This window comes from Periophthalmus magnuspinnatus, chromosome 17, assembly GCF_009829125.3.
Source record: "Periophthalmus magnuspinnatus isolate fPerMag1 chromosome 17, fPerMag1.2.pri, whole genome shotgun sequence".
NCBI classification, from domain to species: domain Eukaryota; kingdom Metazoa; phylum Chordata; class Actinopteri; order Gobiiformes; family Gobiidae; genus Periophthalmus; species Periophthalmus magnuspinnatus.
In genome coordinates this window covers 3,727,679-3,742,304 of record NC_047142.1, presented here as the reverse complement: position 1 = coordinate 3,742,304, position 14,626 = coordinate 3,727,679, and the positions used below count along the sequence as shown (strand labels likewise).

General features: G+C 41.7%; 1 protein-coding gene across 1 annotated transcript; it reads left to right on the top strand.

Moving 5' to 3' along the window:
* Positions 1-356: 356 nt before the first annotated feature.
* Positions 357-9,101, top strand: LOC117385492 (histamine H3 receptor-like). The gene is made up of 3 exons (XM_033982782.2): positions 357-756; positions 2,026-2,192; positions 7,261-9,101. The coding sequence occupies exons 1-3, from the start codon at positions 507-509 to the stop codon at positions 8,005-8,007; spliced, it is 1,164 nt and encodes a 387-aa protein (XP_033838673.2). The 5' UTR covers positions 357-506; the 3' UTR covers positions 8,008-9,101.
* The last annotated feature ends 5,525 nt before the right edge of the window (positions 9,102-14,626 follow it).

The following is a 14,626-nucleotide window of genomic DNA, read 5'->3' as shown; positions in this document are numbered from 1 at the left end:
CACCCCAAATACAGTCAACTTAAAATGGAATATTCCAGGTAAAGCTTGATTATCATCTCCATGGAGACAAACAGGAAGAAAGTTACACAGTGCAGCTTAAATAAAACATCTATTTGACACAATTTGAAGGTCACACAGAGGAGGGGAAGCACAAATGTCCAAAATCCTTCCTCTTTCACGCGATGATGATGAAAAACACGCTCTTTTGACGCATATTTTTGGGGATTCCACGCGTGTCCAGCTCCACAGTCACATTTCACTGACTTCCTCGCACATTGTCAAGTTGATTCACGTTTGAAGTTGAAGTTGGAGAGGGGAAGGTGCAGCGCTCCCTCGTGGTTTTCTCGGGACACTGTGTTTCAGAGCATCCGGAGCATCCAGCGGCAGCTTCATGGAGCTGCTGCGCGCACTGACTCTGCTGCGCACGGCACCTGTTGCTGCTGCGTCCCTTGTTTCCTGCGCGCTTTCTGACCTTCTGTGGGATTAAAATCACATTTGCTTTGACCATGTCTGCAGAACAACACCCCAACTCCTCCAGCAGCGGGTACTATTTTGACCACACGTCCAGCAGGCTGCAGAGTGGCGTGTTTTTTACGCGCCCCGTGCTCGTCGTCCTCATGTTTGTGATGGTGACTTTGGTGGTCGTCATAGTTTTGGGCAACGCGCTGGTCATTTTTGCCTTCAAAGTGGACAAGAGCTTGAGGCGTCAGTGCAATTACTACTTCCTCAATTTGGCTATTTCAGATTTCCTCGTGGGTAAGTCACATTTTAGCGCGTTCAGGGGCTCGTGCAGGGGTTAGTTTGTTGGGTTTGGCTGTTTTACTTATGCACTAAACACTAAACATACATTTATGCACGTGCACATGTCATATACACTGAAGGGAAGGTGAGTGGAGTGTCCTGCTTAATGGCACAATGTCATTATGAGCCTCTGGGCCACGTTTCCACTGCTCCTTTTACATGTTTAATAATAATAATGTCCAGGATTGATATGATTTTGGACACATACATCTGCTTTACATTGTATTTCTCTACAGTTGTTCAGTGGTAGAGTCAAGAAAAGTTCCCAGTCTGCACCTTCTTTTCATTTATTTATTTTTTTTCATTTACTAATTTGCTCTTTACCGTCTTTCCCTCGACCATCACCAGTCGCTCACTCATGCACACACCACATTCAGGCTTAATCAAGGTGGGTGAGGTGTCTCGCTCAGGGACACAGCAGGATCAAAGCGTTGACTTTTGGGGATGGGTGAGCTCCAGGGATGTGACTGTAATTGTAAATCCAAATATCGTCTCACAATAATGTAATTTCTTTGCTTAAGTTCATTATGGTGAAGCTTCAGCTAAAAACAACAGGGAGAACTACATTGACCATGATCCTTTGCTCTATTTCAGTGCAGAATACATGGGAAAAAACAGTTATTAAGCACTTTTAAATATTAGTTCTTTGGATTATGACAGAACAAAAGTGTTGTCAAGGCATTTTAAAATAAAAAAGTAAGATTTAGATATCGTTACATCTCTTAGACCAGGTTTACTATTGCTCCCAAAAAATGTACTTAGATACAATAATTAAAAAATAAATAAATAAATAAATAAATAAATGATAATAATCTGCACTGTACAGACTCAAACACATAAGAAAAGACCTTTTATTACAAAAACACAGGTATTATTAACATTTGCATTAATAATACACTTTGTTTTGTTTTGAAGCCTTCAGTTTGCATATTTTATTTGGTTAAAAATGTGTTTGGAAAATCTAAATTTGCAATAGAAACACCGGTAATCATTTGACTACAATCCAGAAAATAATTGCTAAATACTAACAGCGATTGACTATTAAAACAGCAGTTCGTTGCAGCCCTAAATAAAAATATTTTCTCGCTGCATATGTGCGTTTTAGTTTAGTTTAAAGCTGCATTGACACATTATCACGTTAAACACGTCACACATGATTCAGTATCTGTGTTAAATAACTTGGCTCCTCACATTGGTCCCATCATGTTTGGTTTTGTGTCATAGGAGCGTTCTGCATCCCCGTGTACATCCCCTACACCCTGACGGGACGCTGGACCCTGGGGCGTGGGCTGTGTAAGCTCTGGCTGGTCATGGACTACCTGCTCTGCTCTGCATCTGCGTTCAACATCGTCCTCATCAGCTACGACCGCTTCCTCTCAGTCACCAGAGCTGTAAGTGCCAGACGCAGTGACCTCTCAAATGGACGCACAAATGGACGCACAAATGGACAAATACAAACACGCACGAGTCCTGAGAGATGATATATTGATACATGAATCAGAGGGAAAGACAGGGTTGAACAGGAGTTGGGCTAGACCTGGTTTAGTTCTGGTTTAGTCTTGTTTTTCTCACTCATTTAGTCAAAGTGGTTTTACTCCTAGTCTTGATCTCGTCCCAGTTTAGTCTTTAATCTTTAGTCTCACACTTTACTCTTGGTTTGTTGTTGGTTATAAGATGCTCAGATGTGGTTTACCTTAGACTGTGGCTTGTCAAGTTTTGAAATGTCTCGTTATCTGAGCCATACAAAACCAAAAGACCTTTAGTAACAAAGACAGCAGTAACTGAAAATGTCAGTCTATCGATTTTCATCAAAAATGCACTTTAGTCATAAATATTCTTCATCTAGAAGCTTTGAGTCGCCGTATGTCAACCCTATTTAGTAAAAATCTCTGTGCCCATAAGAAATAATCGTTTGGCTTGACAGCTATTGTGTTTTCCAGACTATAAGTGTCACTTTTTTCATAGTTTGTCCGGGGGTGCGACTTATACTCAGGTGCGACTTATACGTGAAACTGTTCAAATATATAATGTCAGATCTTCGTTATTGTCGCACTAATAACTGCACAAGGGCATTTTAGGCTTGTACCAATATCTACTCCTCCTGTACCATTGAATATTTAAAATTTCAACATTACGGTGATTTAAAAGACAAAGAGAAACACTGAACAAAAACGCCCCTAAAAGAAAATGGTGGAGTTGTTCAGAAGCGACACCGAGGATGAAGAATTCAGTGGATTTATTGATTTGGAGTGAGATCCAGAGTAAACTTGTTACTTGTTTTTTCTGCTTTATTTATCTGATTAACTGTTAATATCTTACGTTAACAAACCAGACACGCGTTCAGTTCTGTCTGTGCTTCATGGAGCTGAATAAATATAAATGTGTTACGTTAGCGTGATGTACTGATATTCAGCCTGTTGTTCCACACTTTATTATTATTATTATAACTTGTCTTTAAAGATAAAATGTCTGTTCTTGGTCTCAGATTTTGTAAAATAAATTCCGACTTATAGTCCAGTGCGACTTATATATGTTTTTTTCTTCATTATTATGCATTTTTGGCAGGTGCGACTTATACTCCAGAGCGATGTATAGTCTGGAAAATACGCTATTTGCAAAAAATCCTGCTGACAAATCAACTACTTAAAATAATTGTTAGTTAAAAGTGTTACTGGAGTTAGACTTTAGTCCTGTTTTGGTCTTTGTTTAGTTGAGGTTCAGTTGAGTCCTGGTTTAGTCCTTGTTTTAGTCCTGTTGCTTTATTTTTAGACTATGCAAATGTGATAGTTGTGGTTCTGTTTTGACGCCGGGTCGCTTCTGGGTCGCTTCCAGGTCATTGGTAGGGATATAACCACCTTATTCTCCCCAATGTGTCCATCTGCAGAGGTGACGACCCCCAGGCCCTGTGCCATGCGTGTCTTGACTTGAAATGCTAATTACGCTAGGCTATCCCATAAAAGCATCACGTAAAACACACTCTGACCTTTGGGAGAAAAAGATGGTGACTTTGACTGGGAAAGAACCATCCCAAAAGCTGCTAAATGTTCTGATTGACTCTGGATGTTCTATGCATTTGGCCCACACCAGGTTTTTTTTGTACGTAACAGCTCAAAGGTTTTACAAAATGAACATTATTTCTGCATGTCTGGTGCAAAGGAATTATAATGTACATTTAGCGGAACTGAGAAAATGAACAGCTGTTTGAACATACGATAAAAAGACAATGCTGGATCCTATTTGCATAATGTTTAGCGACGTTTACAGCAGGTGGTCTTTGCAGCTTTACATTAGCAGCCAATTAGGATTTATAAAACACTATGTACTATGTTTAAGTGAGAAACGGGAGAGTTGTGTGTGGAATCCCTCAGTCGGACAGGTCAGGTTCATCATAAAAGATCACTGCATTGTATCAGCTGGATCAACTTTTTTTTTGGAGTTTCTCTATTCTTACAGTTACTCTTACAGTTACTCTTACAGCTACTCTAACAGATACTCTTATTCTAGTAGTAATTTGCCCAAGTACGACTACAAATGACTCTTACTTTCTCTCATTTCTTGGAGCTCTTTCTATTTCTACATGAATAATGTGATTTTTCAAGTCGCTAACCATCTCTGTCCTCTGTTTCTTTATGGTCCTGTATCATGCACCATAGACCTGCCCTCCAGCTGGGTCCTCCTGGCCTCGATCTGTGTGGCTCTCACAGACTCTACTCTGCTCCTGACAGACTCTGAATCATACAACGTGAATCAAAAATATCACGTAGCCATTTTCATTATTAAAACACATGGAAATCTACTGCTTGCTATAATAAGCTAAATCAGTCATGCCCAAACTGTGGCCCGGGGCCAAATGCGGCCCTCAGAACAATGTTTCTTGGCCCTTAAGCTTCCAGGTGAATTGGCCCATATTACCTTAAACAGTACTTTTTAATGTATATTTCTGAAAATCTACTTTAACAATCCCATATTAAATATTTAATGTGTCCCACTGAGGATGTAAGCGTGAATAAAGGTCTAGTGCACATGTGTCAAACTCAAGGCCCGTGGGCCAAATTCGGCCCGCCACGTCATTTTATGTGGCCCCTGACAAAGTAAATTAAAAGGTATGACTGTCTTAAAATGTGAGTTTATCAGGAGATACACAGTTAAAGCCATTTTTTCATGTCTATGCAAATCCATATGCAATATTTGTAACTTGACTAAGTAATAAATATAGAAACGGTTAATTATATATATATATATATATATATATATATATATATATATATAATTAAAATGTAGTGACATTTATCTTACAGTTACATCTGGCAGAGAGCAACCATTTTGTTGATGTGGCCCTCGGTGAAAATGAGACACCCCCGGTCCAGTGGTTCAGTGTAACTTGTAATAATAACACAGATTTGAAGTATTCACTGTATTCACAACCAGTCTATGGCCTCAATCGTCCCTCAGGTTTGTCTGTGTTTTTATATGTGGCCATTAATGAGAAAAGTTGGGACATCCCCGAATAAAATCTTTAGAGAGTCCCACTGTGAGGTTAATCGGGCAGACGGACCAATCACAGAGCAGCAATGAGGTTTGTGCGGAAGCCAACAACGCCCAAGTGAACCAAAAACAAACATGACACCAGCGACAGACAAACCTCATCCTATTTTAGAGACTATCCTATCAGTATAGACTATTTTGTTTATGAAAATGTGCGGAAGGAAAGTGCTTGGTACATTTTTAAACAGATAAGATGTAATCGTCATGAGTTTTCCGATCACTTTCGACGAGAGCCATCCCAGACTGATAATGTGTCGAACTCAGAGTTAATAATAAATGTCACTATGAAGACCTCTCACGGTTAAAAATGACTCTGGGGGAAACAAGCACGGAGGAAAACATTTAGGTGCAGCATATTTTGAATGTAGAAATCAGATAATTTTAAACTGCTAAACATTCTTATCTGTCTGGAGACGCCTTGTTCAAAATAAGAGCACATGGTCAAAATATCTATTCACTTTTGTACACAGGGCCGGTTCAGTCTATAGGCAGACTGAGCAGCTGCTTAGGGCCCCGAGGCCAGCAGGGGGCCCCCAAGAACCCATATGTGTATGTTAAAAATAATATAATATGTACAGTTTTATTAGAAACAGGACTCATGTGTTTACAGCAGCCCGAATATCCGTCTCAAATGATTACGTTTGTTTTTTTTAATTTATAGTATCAAAATATATGCTATTTTTGAGCCGGACATAAATATGAGCAGCTCTGTGTGACTCGAAATAGTCTATTATGCCAGGATAAAACAGTGACATGGGACGTTTATATAATACTCAGCCTATTCAGTTGTTTGCTTTTGATTGACAGTGAGAAAAAAAGTAAGTGTATGTGTCTTTTTATCTAACGTATGTCAACTTCTGATTTCAACTGTAAATACAAATACAGTTAGTTGAGGCGACGAGAGCAGAGTCATAATGTTGTCAGACGTGAATCGCCCATAGCTGAGCCAGGCGACGTCCACTGTGGGCGGGCCCCAGAGACAAATTCAGCTTAGGGACCCCTGAAAGCGAGAGCCGGCCCTGTACAGTCACAGTACAGTCACATGATGCACCTGATTGATTTATTTTGACGTTTTTCTCTTTATCTTTCTACCTATGTAACGTTTAATCACTGTTCTCCGTCGCTTTCCATCAGCGGCTCGTGTTGTAGCCCGCTGCACGCTCACGGCTCACAGGTAGAGTTAGGCTCGCCGTGGGACACAAAGAGAGCGCTCTGTTTCCGTTCGCTAGCAAACACTTATCATCAGAGCAATGAATACAAATAACACCAGAGAGACTACAGGCTAGTCCCTTCTTTAATTAGCTAGCTTTCATCATAGACAACCTCCCTCCAACCTGGCCAGATCAATCGGACCAGACACGGGCCACAGCCAAGCTAAACACACAGTTCTCCTAAAAGCTTTTTCCTCTGAACCAGAGCAGACAAAAGCAGTTGTGGTTCCCAGTTTGCCTTTGAAAACAAAAGACTAGGGGTGATTATACAACAAAAATATACTAGCCTGGTTTAGCCGAATCTTCTGCTTTCAGACTGTCATAATAAACCCGTATAAAAAATAAAAGCAGAGGTATCCAAGGACATCTCATTCTCTCACTTTGAGTGGTTCAAAAATGTCATTACGTAAATCACTTAACAGGGACCTTTCAGCGCCACAAAAACAATGAAGTGGACTGCGCCTGGTCTGATCAACAACACATTATCGAGGTCATTTTGCGTCATCGTTGACCTGTCGACTGGGAAAGCTTTTGTTTTCAAACTTGTAGAGCAGTTTGACTTTAGGAATTGGCGTAATGTGTTCAAAGATGATTCATTAACGCCCAACAAACCCAGTGTGATTCATTCCTGTGGACAGAATGAAATCCAGTGAGTGATTTCTTTCATATGAGGCTGATAATGTTGTGTGCTCTTCTCCTGCAGGTGAGCTACCGGGCCAGACAGAGCAAGACTCATCAGGCCATAATCAAGATGGCGGCAGTGTGGGTGCTGGCCTTCGTGCTCTATGGTCCTGCGATCATCCTGTGGGAGCTGGTGGTGGGCAGGAGCCGTGTGCCCAAAGACGAGTGTTTCGCTGAGTTCTATTACTCCTGGTACTTCCTCCTGAGTGCCTCCACACTGGAGTTCTTCTCTCCTTTCATCTCGGTGGCTTTCTTTAACCTGAGCATTTACCTGAGCATCCGCAGGAGGAGGCTACACTGGAGGAACACCCAGCTTCACTTGCAGAACAGTGAGCAGGCCTCAGCTCAGGGGGAGGGCCTTCCTCTGTCTCAGACCTGGGGGACCAATTTGGCCGTGCGGGGGTCCGTACACTCTCAGAACTCGTCCCCAAGTCTGGGGAAAATGGACTCCTCTGGCAGCAGGACGCTTCATCCCAGCCGTCTGTCCAGAGACAGGAAAATCGCCAAGTCTCTTGCCGTCATCGTGTGCGTGTTTGCCATCTGCTGGGCTCCGTACACTCTCCTGATGATTATTCGAGCGGCCTGTAGGGGGCGCTGCATCCCGCACCATTTGTACGAGGTCACCTTCTGGCTGCTGTGGCTCAACTCTGCCATTAACCCCTTCCTATACCCTCTCTGCCACAGCAGCTTCCGCAGGGCCTTTGGCAAGATCCTGTGCCCCAAACGCTACACCACTCCCCCCTCATCAGTCATGCGCTCTGCCCCGTGAAACACCAGAGGAGTAAGGATGGAGCGTACAGGAGTGTACGTGGAGGCATAGAGGACACCATGGAGATAGTCATTGATAGTGTGAAATATTGTGCCCATGTTCACCTGAATGATGGTGTACCATACAGACAAACACATCAAACACATCATCTTCTCACAACATCAGTATTTTGGAGCAGTTTCCCAGTGTATACAGAGAGAAAGTCCTCAGGCAGTGTTATGTGCTCTTTGAGTTTACTCCAGCTTTGAACAAATGCCACACTGCAATCATTTAAAAAGAAAAAAAAAATCTTGCTGTTTTCCAGTCCACATTTAAAAAAAATGTTTTGTATTCTGTTTATGCACTTGAAAACAATTTGTGGATCTCCCAGGGTCCCTGTGCAGCTGCACATAGTGTGATACTGTAAAACAGAGGCATGTTGCCCTCTGCTGGTCAAACGAGTAATGGCAACAGTATGAAATGAAATAAGCAAAGTGTTTTTAAAAAACACATGAGGCCTGTGTAAGGCCTTAATAAACACCAAAACATGATGCATGTACTGTAACTTTAAATGATGATGTAATCTAAATTAGCCTAATATCGTATTATTTATGTTAAAATGTCTTTTTTTGTAGGCATATTTAAAGAAACATCATGACCTTTATAGACTATATTTATTCCTCTAAAAGACTTGGATTTACTTGTAGTTGTGACCAAATGACCACATACTTGTGATGAGATGTAAACATGTGAATGTGCCACTAGATGTCACCATTACCCTTTACAGTTTTCTGTGTGAACAGCACTGAGCCTTCAGCTCCAAGTTGTTCCATGTCAGCTCTGTTTACAGACACTTCTACAGCAAGTTCTTCTTTTCATCATCACCTGGAACACAACCCACAGTCCTTCACAGTCCAGCCCACAGTCCTCCTGTGATCTACGAGCAATATGTTTCAGTATGTTTGTATTTCAGAGTCAGGCCTGAGTCACCTCCTCTGCAGGATGTTCACTGTGATGCCTTTGTGGACATTTAACTGCTCAATGTTAATGAAGTATTTGAATATAGGTCAAAAGTTGTCTCCAGGCAAATATTTGATAATAAACATACAGAACATAAATAGAAAGGCTGTGTTGTGAGTGTGTGCAGCGCGCGCGTGTACCTGATGGCTAATTGGGTCAGCGCCAGGAGCTGCGGGTCTTTTGTTTGATGCGCAGTCAAAGTGCTGAGAGCGCAATACCATTTTAGCTTTGTGAACCCGGGCTCTTTATTTGTGATAGATAATGAGTCGTTTCCAGATGTCGCCTTATTAGACCTGTAATTACGCCATCATGTTGGATAGGGGGGTTATGTTTGCAGGTGCCTGGCTCGGACTCGCGGGGGACTTGCATTGCTCGAATTGTTGCTGTTGCCTGGGCGCTGTGCACATCTGGGGCCCGCGGTCAGGTGCTGCGAATAAGGCCACAGCTGCAGCCAGGAGGGGAAAAGAGAGGGGGGTGGTGGAGAGCGCGCAACCAACCAGCCCTTACCCAGCACCAACCCAACCCCCCCTCAGGTCCCGCATGTGGCCTGTCCTGCCTGGAGAGGGGACACAACCGCGCGCTCTGACCAGGAGGGGACACGCAAACACATTTCCCCCGAGACTCTACAGAAGTGCGTTTATCAGCAGAATGTCCAGCCGGGTCTGCGCACTCCTCCAGAGGCCTGTATCCAAACGCAAGACGCACAGTGAGGCGAGGAGGGCCCTGCACCACGGGGACCGCAGCTATTGATTTGCTTGATAGATTGAAATGTCATGCCACGTGCGCCAGACTGATTGGCTGAAGGAGTGAGCTGGTAATCATGCCACCTCTCCCTCTGTCTCCCTCTTTTTTTGGTGTGTGTTGTGAATGTTTTGTGCATGTTTTTCTGTGTTTATGGGGGCTGCTGGGGGAGTGTCTGTGACTGCGAGCAATGCATCTCCAATGTGTAGCCTTAAATGGAGCGCACCTGTGCCCCTTAAGTTTATAGAGGCCCATTAGCAGAAGACAGAGTGATCGCAGGGGGTAGAGGGCTTACGACTGCTCCTTATAAGAAGAGCGGGATTTAAAAGACTCATCTCACCCTCTTGTACCGGGCTATATTAGATTTCACTTTGAAATGAGGTTGGGTTTTGCAAGTTAGTCTATGCTATAGTCGGCGGAGTCAGTATAGGCCTCTGTATGTGTAATAGAGCGTTTGAGACTATGGCCTAATGCCGATTGTTATTAGAAAGATAAAGATGGTGAAACCTGTCACGAAGACGATCGCTGGATATTCATTTTGGGTATTAAAAAAAACCACTGGCTTTAAATGACTCTTTTGGCAGTGCGCTGACAGATATACCGCATAGAAAACATACTCTACGTGTTTACTGTGACACCGTGAACACATCTGGTCATTACATTTTACTATGAGTGTTATTATTATTGTTACAAAATCAAAGTGGGGTCTATGTCGTATGAGCTAGAACGTCTACGGGCTTCGCGATTGGTGACGACTTGTGTGATAGCCGCTAGAGGGTTAGAGCACTATGCACATACTCATAGAACTATAGTTACATTGTTAACCGTTATTTACATGTTATTAAAGTTATATAAAGAGTAAAACGTTGAAGTTCTATGTCGTATGTGCGAGAACCCTCTATGAGATTTTCTAGCGGTGACAACTTGTGTGATAGCCAATAAAGGGTTAGAGCATTTTACACATATTCATAGAACTATAGTTACATAGTTAACTGTCATTTGCATGTTATTAAAGTTATATAAATAGCATTATGTTCAGGTTCTATGTCTTATGTGCGAAAACCTCTGAGTTTTTCTGTTGGTAATATGTTGTGTGATAGCCAATAGACGGTTAGAGCGTTATATACATACTCATAGAACTATAGTTACTTAGTTAACTGTCATTTACATGTTATTAAAGTTATATAAAGGGTAAAACGTTGAAGTTCTATGTCGTATGTGCTAGAACCCTCTATGAGCTTTGCTAGTGGTGACAACTTGTGTGATAGCCAATAAAGGGTTAGAGCATTTTACACATATTCATAGAATTATTACAGAATAATATAATATATATAGAATATTTACATAGTTAACTGTCATTTACATGTTATTAAGGTTATATAAATAGCATTACATTCAGGTTCTATGTCGTATGTGCTCCTCTATGGGTTTTTCTATTGGTGATACTTTGTGTGATAGCCAATAGAGGGTTTGAGGTTTATACACATACTCATAGAACTATAGTTACATAGTTAACTGTTATTTACATGTTATTAAGGTTATATAAAGGGTATTACATTCAGGTGCTATGTCTTATGTGCGAGAACCTCTATGAGCTTTTCTATTGGTAATATGTTGTGTGATAGCCAATAGACGGTTCGAGCCTTATGTACATACTCGTAGAACTATAGTTACATTGTTAACTGTCATTTACATGTTATTAAGGTTATATAAATAGCATTACGTTCAGGTTCTATGCTGTATGTGCTAGAACCTCTATGGCGTTTGCTGTTGGTGATGCCTTGGGTGATAGCAATAAGCCCTGTAGAAGCTATGCACATACTCATAGAACTATAGTTACATAGTTAACTGTCATTTACGTGTTATTAAAGTTATATATTGTTCATTACATTCAGGTTGTTGTTATTACAGGGTGTTACATTATGAGGATGAGGCAGGTGCGTACAGTGTAGAGCTTGGAGTGTTTTAAGAGACTCTCATGACCCCAGGTTATAATCACTGGTGTTAATGAGACAAAATCAAACAGACAAACCCAAACATTGCTGCCATCCTGGAAGTACGCTGTCGAATGGTACACAGCAGTTTCTACAAGTCACTGTCTATATTACACTGGAGAACTAATGTTCTGAAGACAGACTGAAGCTTTTATTGCAGATACAGGTCAGAGCTGCATGTGACCTCTTTTCAGTCGCTGCAGAATCACTTAGCGCACTCCCTCTCCAGCTTCTTCACATCTTCAAATGTATATTAATATTTCATAGACTTCAAAAACAGAAAACACCACAACACCACCATTTCTGTTTGATTCGGTGCCTTTTCCAGTCTTCCGCTTCCCCTCTGCAGTGTACTTCCTGACTAGAGATTAAATAATTCCATTGGAATCCTCTTAGGATGGGTTCCCAGCACTTGGCAATTAAACAATTACATTTAATCAGCATGGGGCGACGCTTCAAGTCACCCTCATTTCAGACGTTGATTAAAAGCAGTTCTGCAGTGGTTATTGCTGTCGACTTTGGGAAGTGCGGCTCGCTCAGGTTTACTGCGTGTGCGGGGGTCACAATGGACAGCAATATGACAGGTTCACTGGTGGTCAGGAGTTAGATCTGCCCCCAGTGGCTTCTACAGTAATGACAGAACTCACGGCAGGACTTATATCGTCCCTAAAGCTACAGCTACTTAGATTACTCAGAGACATTCGACCCTGTAGCCAAGATTCGTTTCTCTTTTGCATTGGAGCTACATTTTAAAGTACTGTATTTGGATTTTCACTGAAAGGCTGCGTTTTACAAGGCGATAAACACGGACTAAAACAAACTGGGCTGGCTTTTGACCTCTCGATGAGCGCTCGAAACTCAGATTCATATAAACAGTGTTACACAATGCTGCACATTGTTACTATTAACATATTAAAAGACAATGCCAACAGCTACTATATTAAAACTTTAAAATTAAGACATATGCTTTATATATAGATCATTACTGTACATTTTCTTCATGATAAACAAGAATATTGAATTAAAATGACTCAATAATAGAAACATGTCCATCATCTGCTCCATGTAGAACCACCTCTCCATGACAGTTCACCATGGCAACAGCACATTTTACATTTATTTGTGTGTTTTTAATGGCTACACAACAGTTTTAAACCCACATTTTGTCCTCAAATTTAGATTTATTTCAAATATTTGCAAGTAAACCATGGCCAGAAATAGGAGATTAGTGGAAAACTGAAATTTTCTCAGCACTAAAGCCTCAAAACAAAGACAATTCATGAGTTTCAGCTTCCTGTTTGTTTTTATGCAGCATTTTGAGGACTTTTTCCCCAATGAAAAGATATAATATATAGTTTTAAATTGTAAATCGCTATGGCAACAGTCCTAAATTCTCATCATTGCTGCATTTAATCAAAATACAACTTTGTGCAACCAGTTGATGCATAAAAGTAGAACGTTTCTTCAATTTTTCTGGGGCCAATCGCCAGTTCGATTCTCGCAGTGACCTCGCCTGCTGTCGTCGTGCCTCTGAGCAAGACACTTCACCCGCTCTGTCTCTTTGAACGGTGATTGTCGGCGAATACAAGACCCAAATGCAAATCGAGGAGAATCAAACGCACCTTGACGTATAACTATTTCATCATGCACAACAGGGCGCATCTCGGGGAGGAGGGAGGGACGCTAACTTGACGTAGCCCCCCCCCCAACCACCACCACCGCCCCCTGGTGCCGAACAGATGAACGGTGATGCACGTACCCACACCCCCGTCACCACCCACCTGCGCCGTCCCACACACACACACATACACACACACACCCTCACCCCCTCTCGCGAAACCCAGGTGCCCCTGTTTCATAAGGCGCCCCGTCGACTCTCTCCAGCCCTCTTAATTAGCAGTTCTCCGTCAGCTGGCACCCGTCACCCGGTCCTGCGCCGCTCAAAGGAATCTAGTTCACGTCTTCACTTTGTCTGGAGCAGATGGAGGCGTGGGCACGTGCGGGAAAACTGTGAACGGGTGCTAAGATACATATTGTGCAACAGTGGGCTCAGAGTCTGAACCTTAAAGCCACAGTCTGTGCACCGCTGGACCATCACTGGAGCTAAAAATAATGTATTGTTTGTTAGCGTGTGTATATGTGCGAATGAGTAACTCTGCCAAGAAGGTTATGTTTGTTAGCTGGCAAGAAATCATTAAAAAGTACTGGTCAGAATTTGAATAAAGTTTGTGATGTAACTCAGTGGGGACAAGGAGATAGACTTAGCTGATAATCCAGTGCCAGATGTGTTTTTTAAAGCGCCTATATTATGTAAAATTGACTTTATGTCGTGTTATAATGTTGTTCCCTCATCAAAAACAGACCTGGAGTTGTGTTTTGTTTCATTCATACATGTTGGAGTGGTAGTTTTCAAGTTAACAGCTCCTTTTGCCTATCAATCCTAGGTCTAAAATCGTCCAAATGATTCTATTCTCACTTCCTGTATTACCACACGATGACATCACAAGGTGGAACAGAGTGTTTCCAGTTTGAGAGAAGAACCTTAAAGCCTAAACTTGCAGGGTTTGTGTGTTAAACATGTGTGAATGAAACAAAAAAAACACAACGCCAGGTCTGTTTGTGGCGAGGAAACAACATTATATCACAGATTAGAAAGTATTAGCATTTATTTTTGAGCAATTAATCGTGTGGCATGTGTGAAATAAGTCAAATAAAATCAAATTGCAGCATTGTGTCAGTTTGTCATATTTCCTTGTTTTTAGGTGGTTAACATGTGCTTTTATGAGCTTTTAATCATGTTATAAATGTGTTCCCTCATTATTATCTTAGAGCACATGTGTCAAACTCAAGGCCCACGGGTCAAATGTGGCCCGCCAGATTATTTT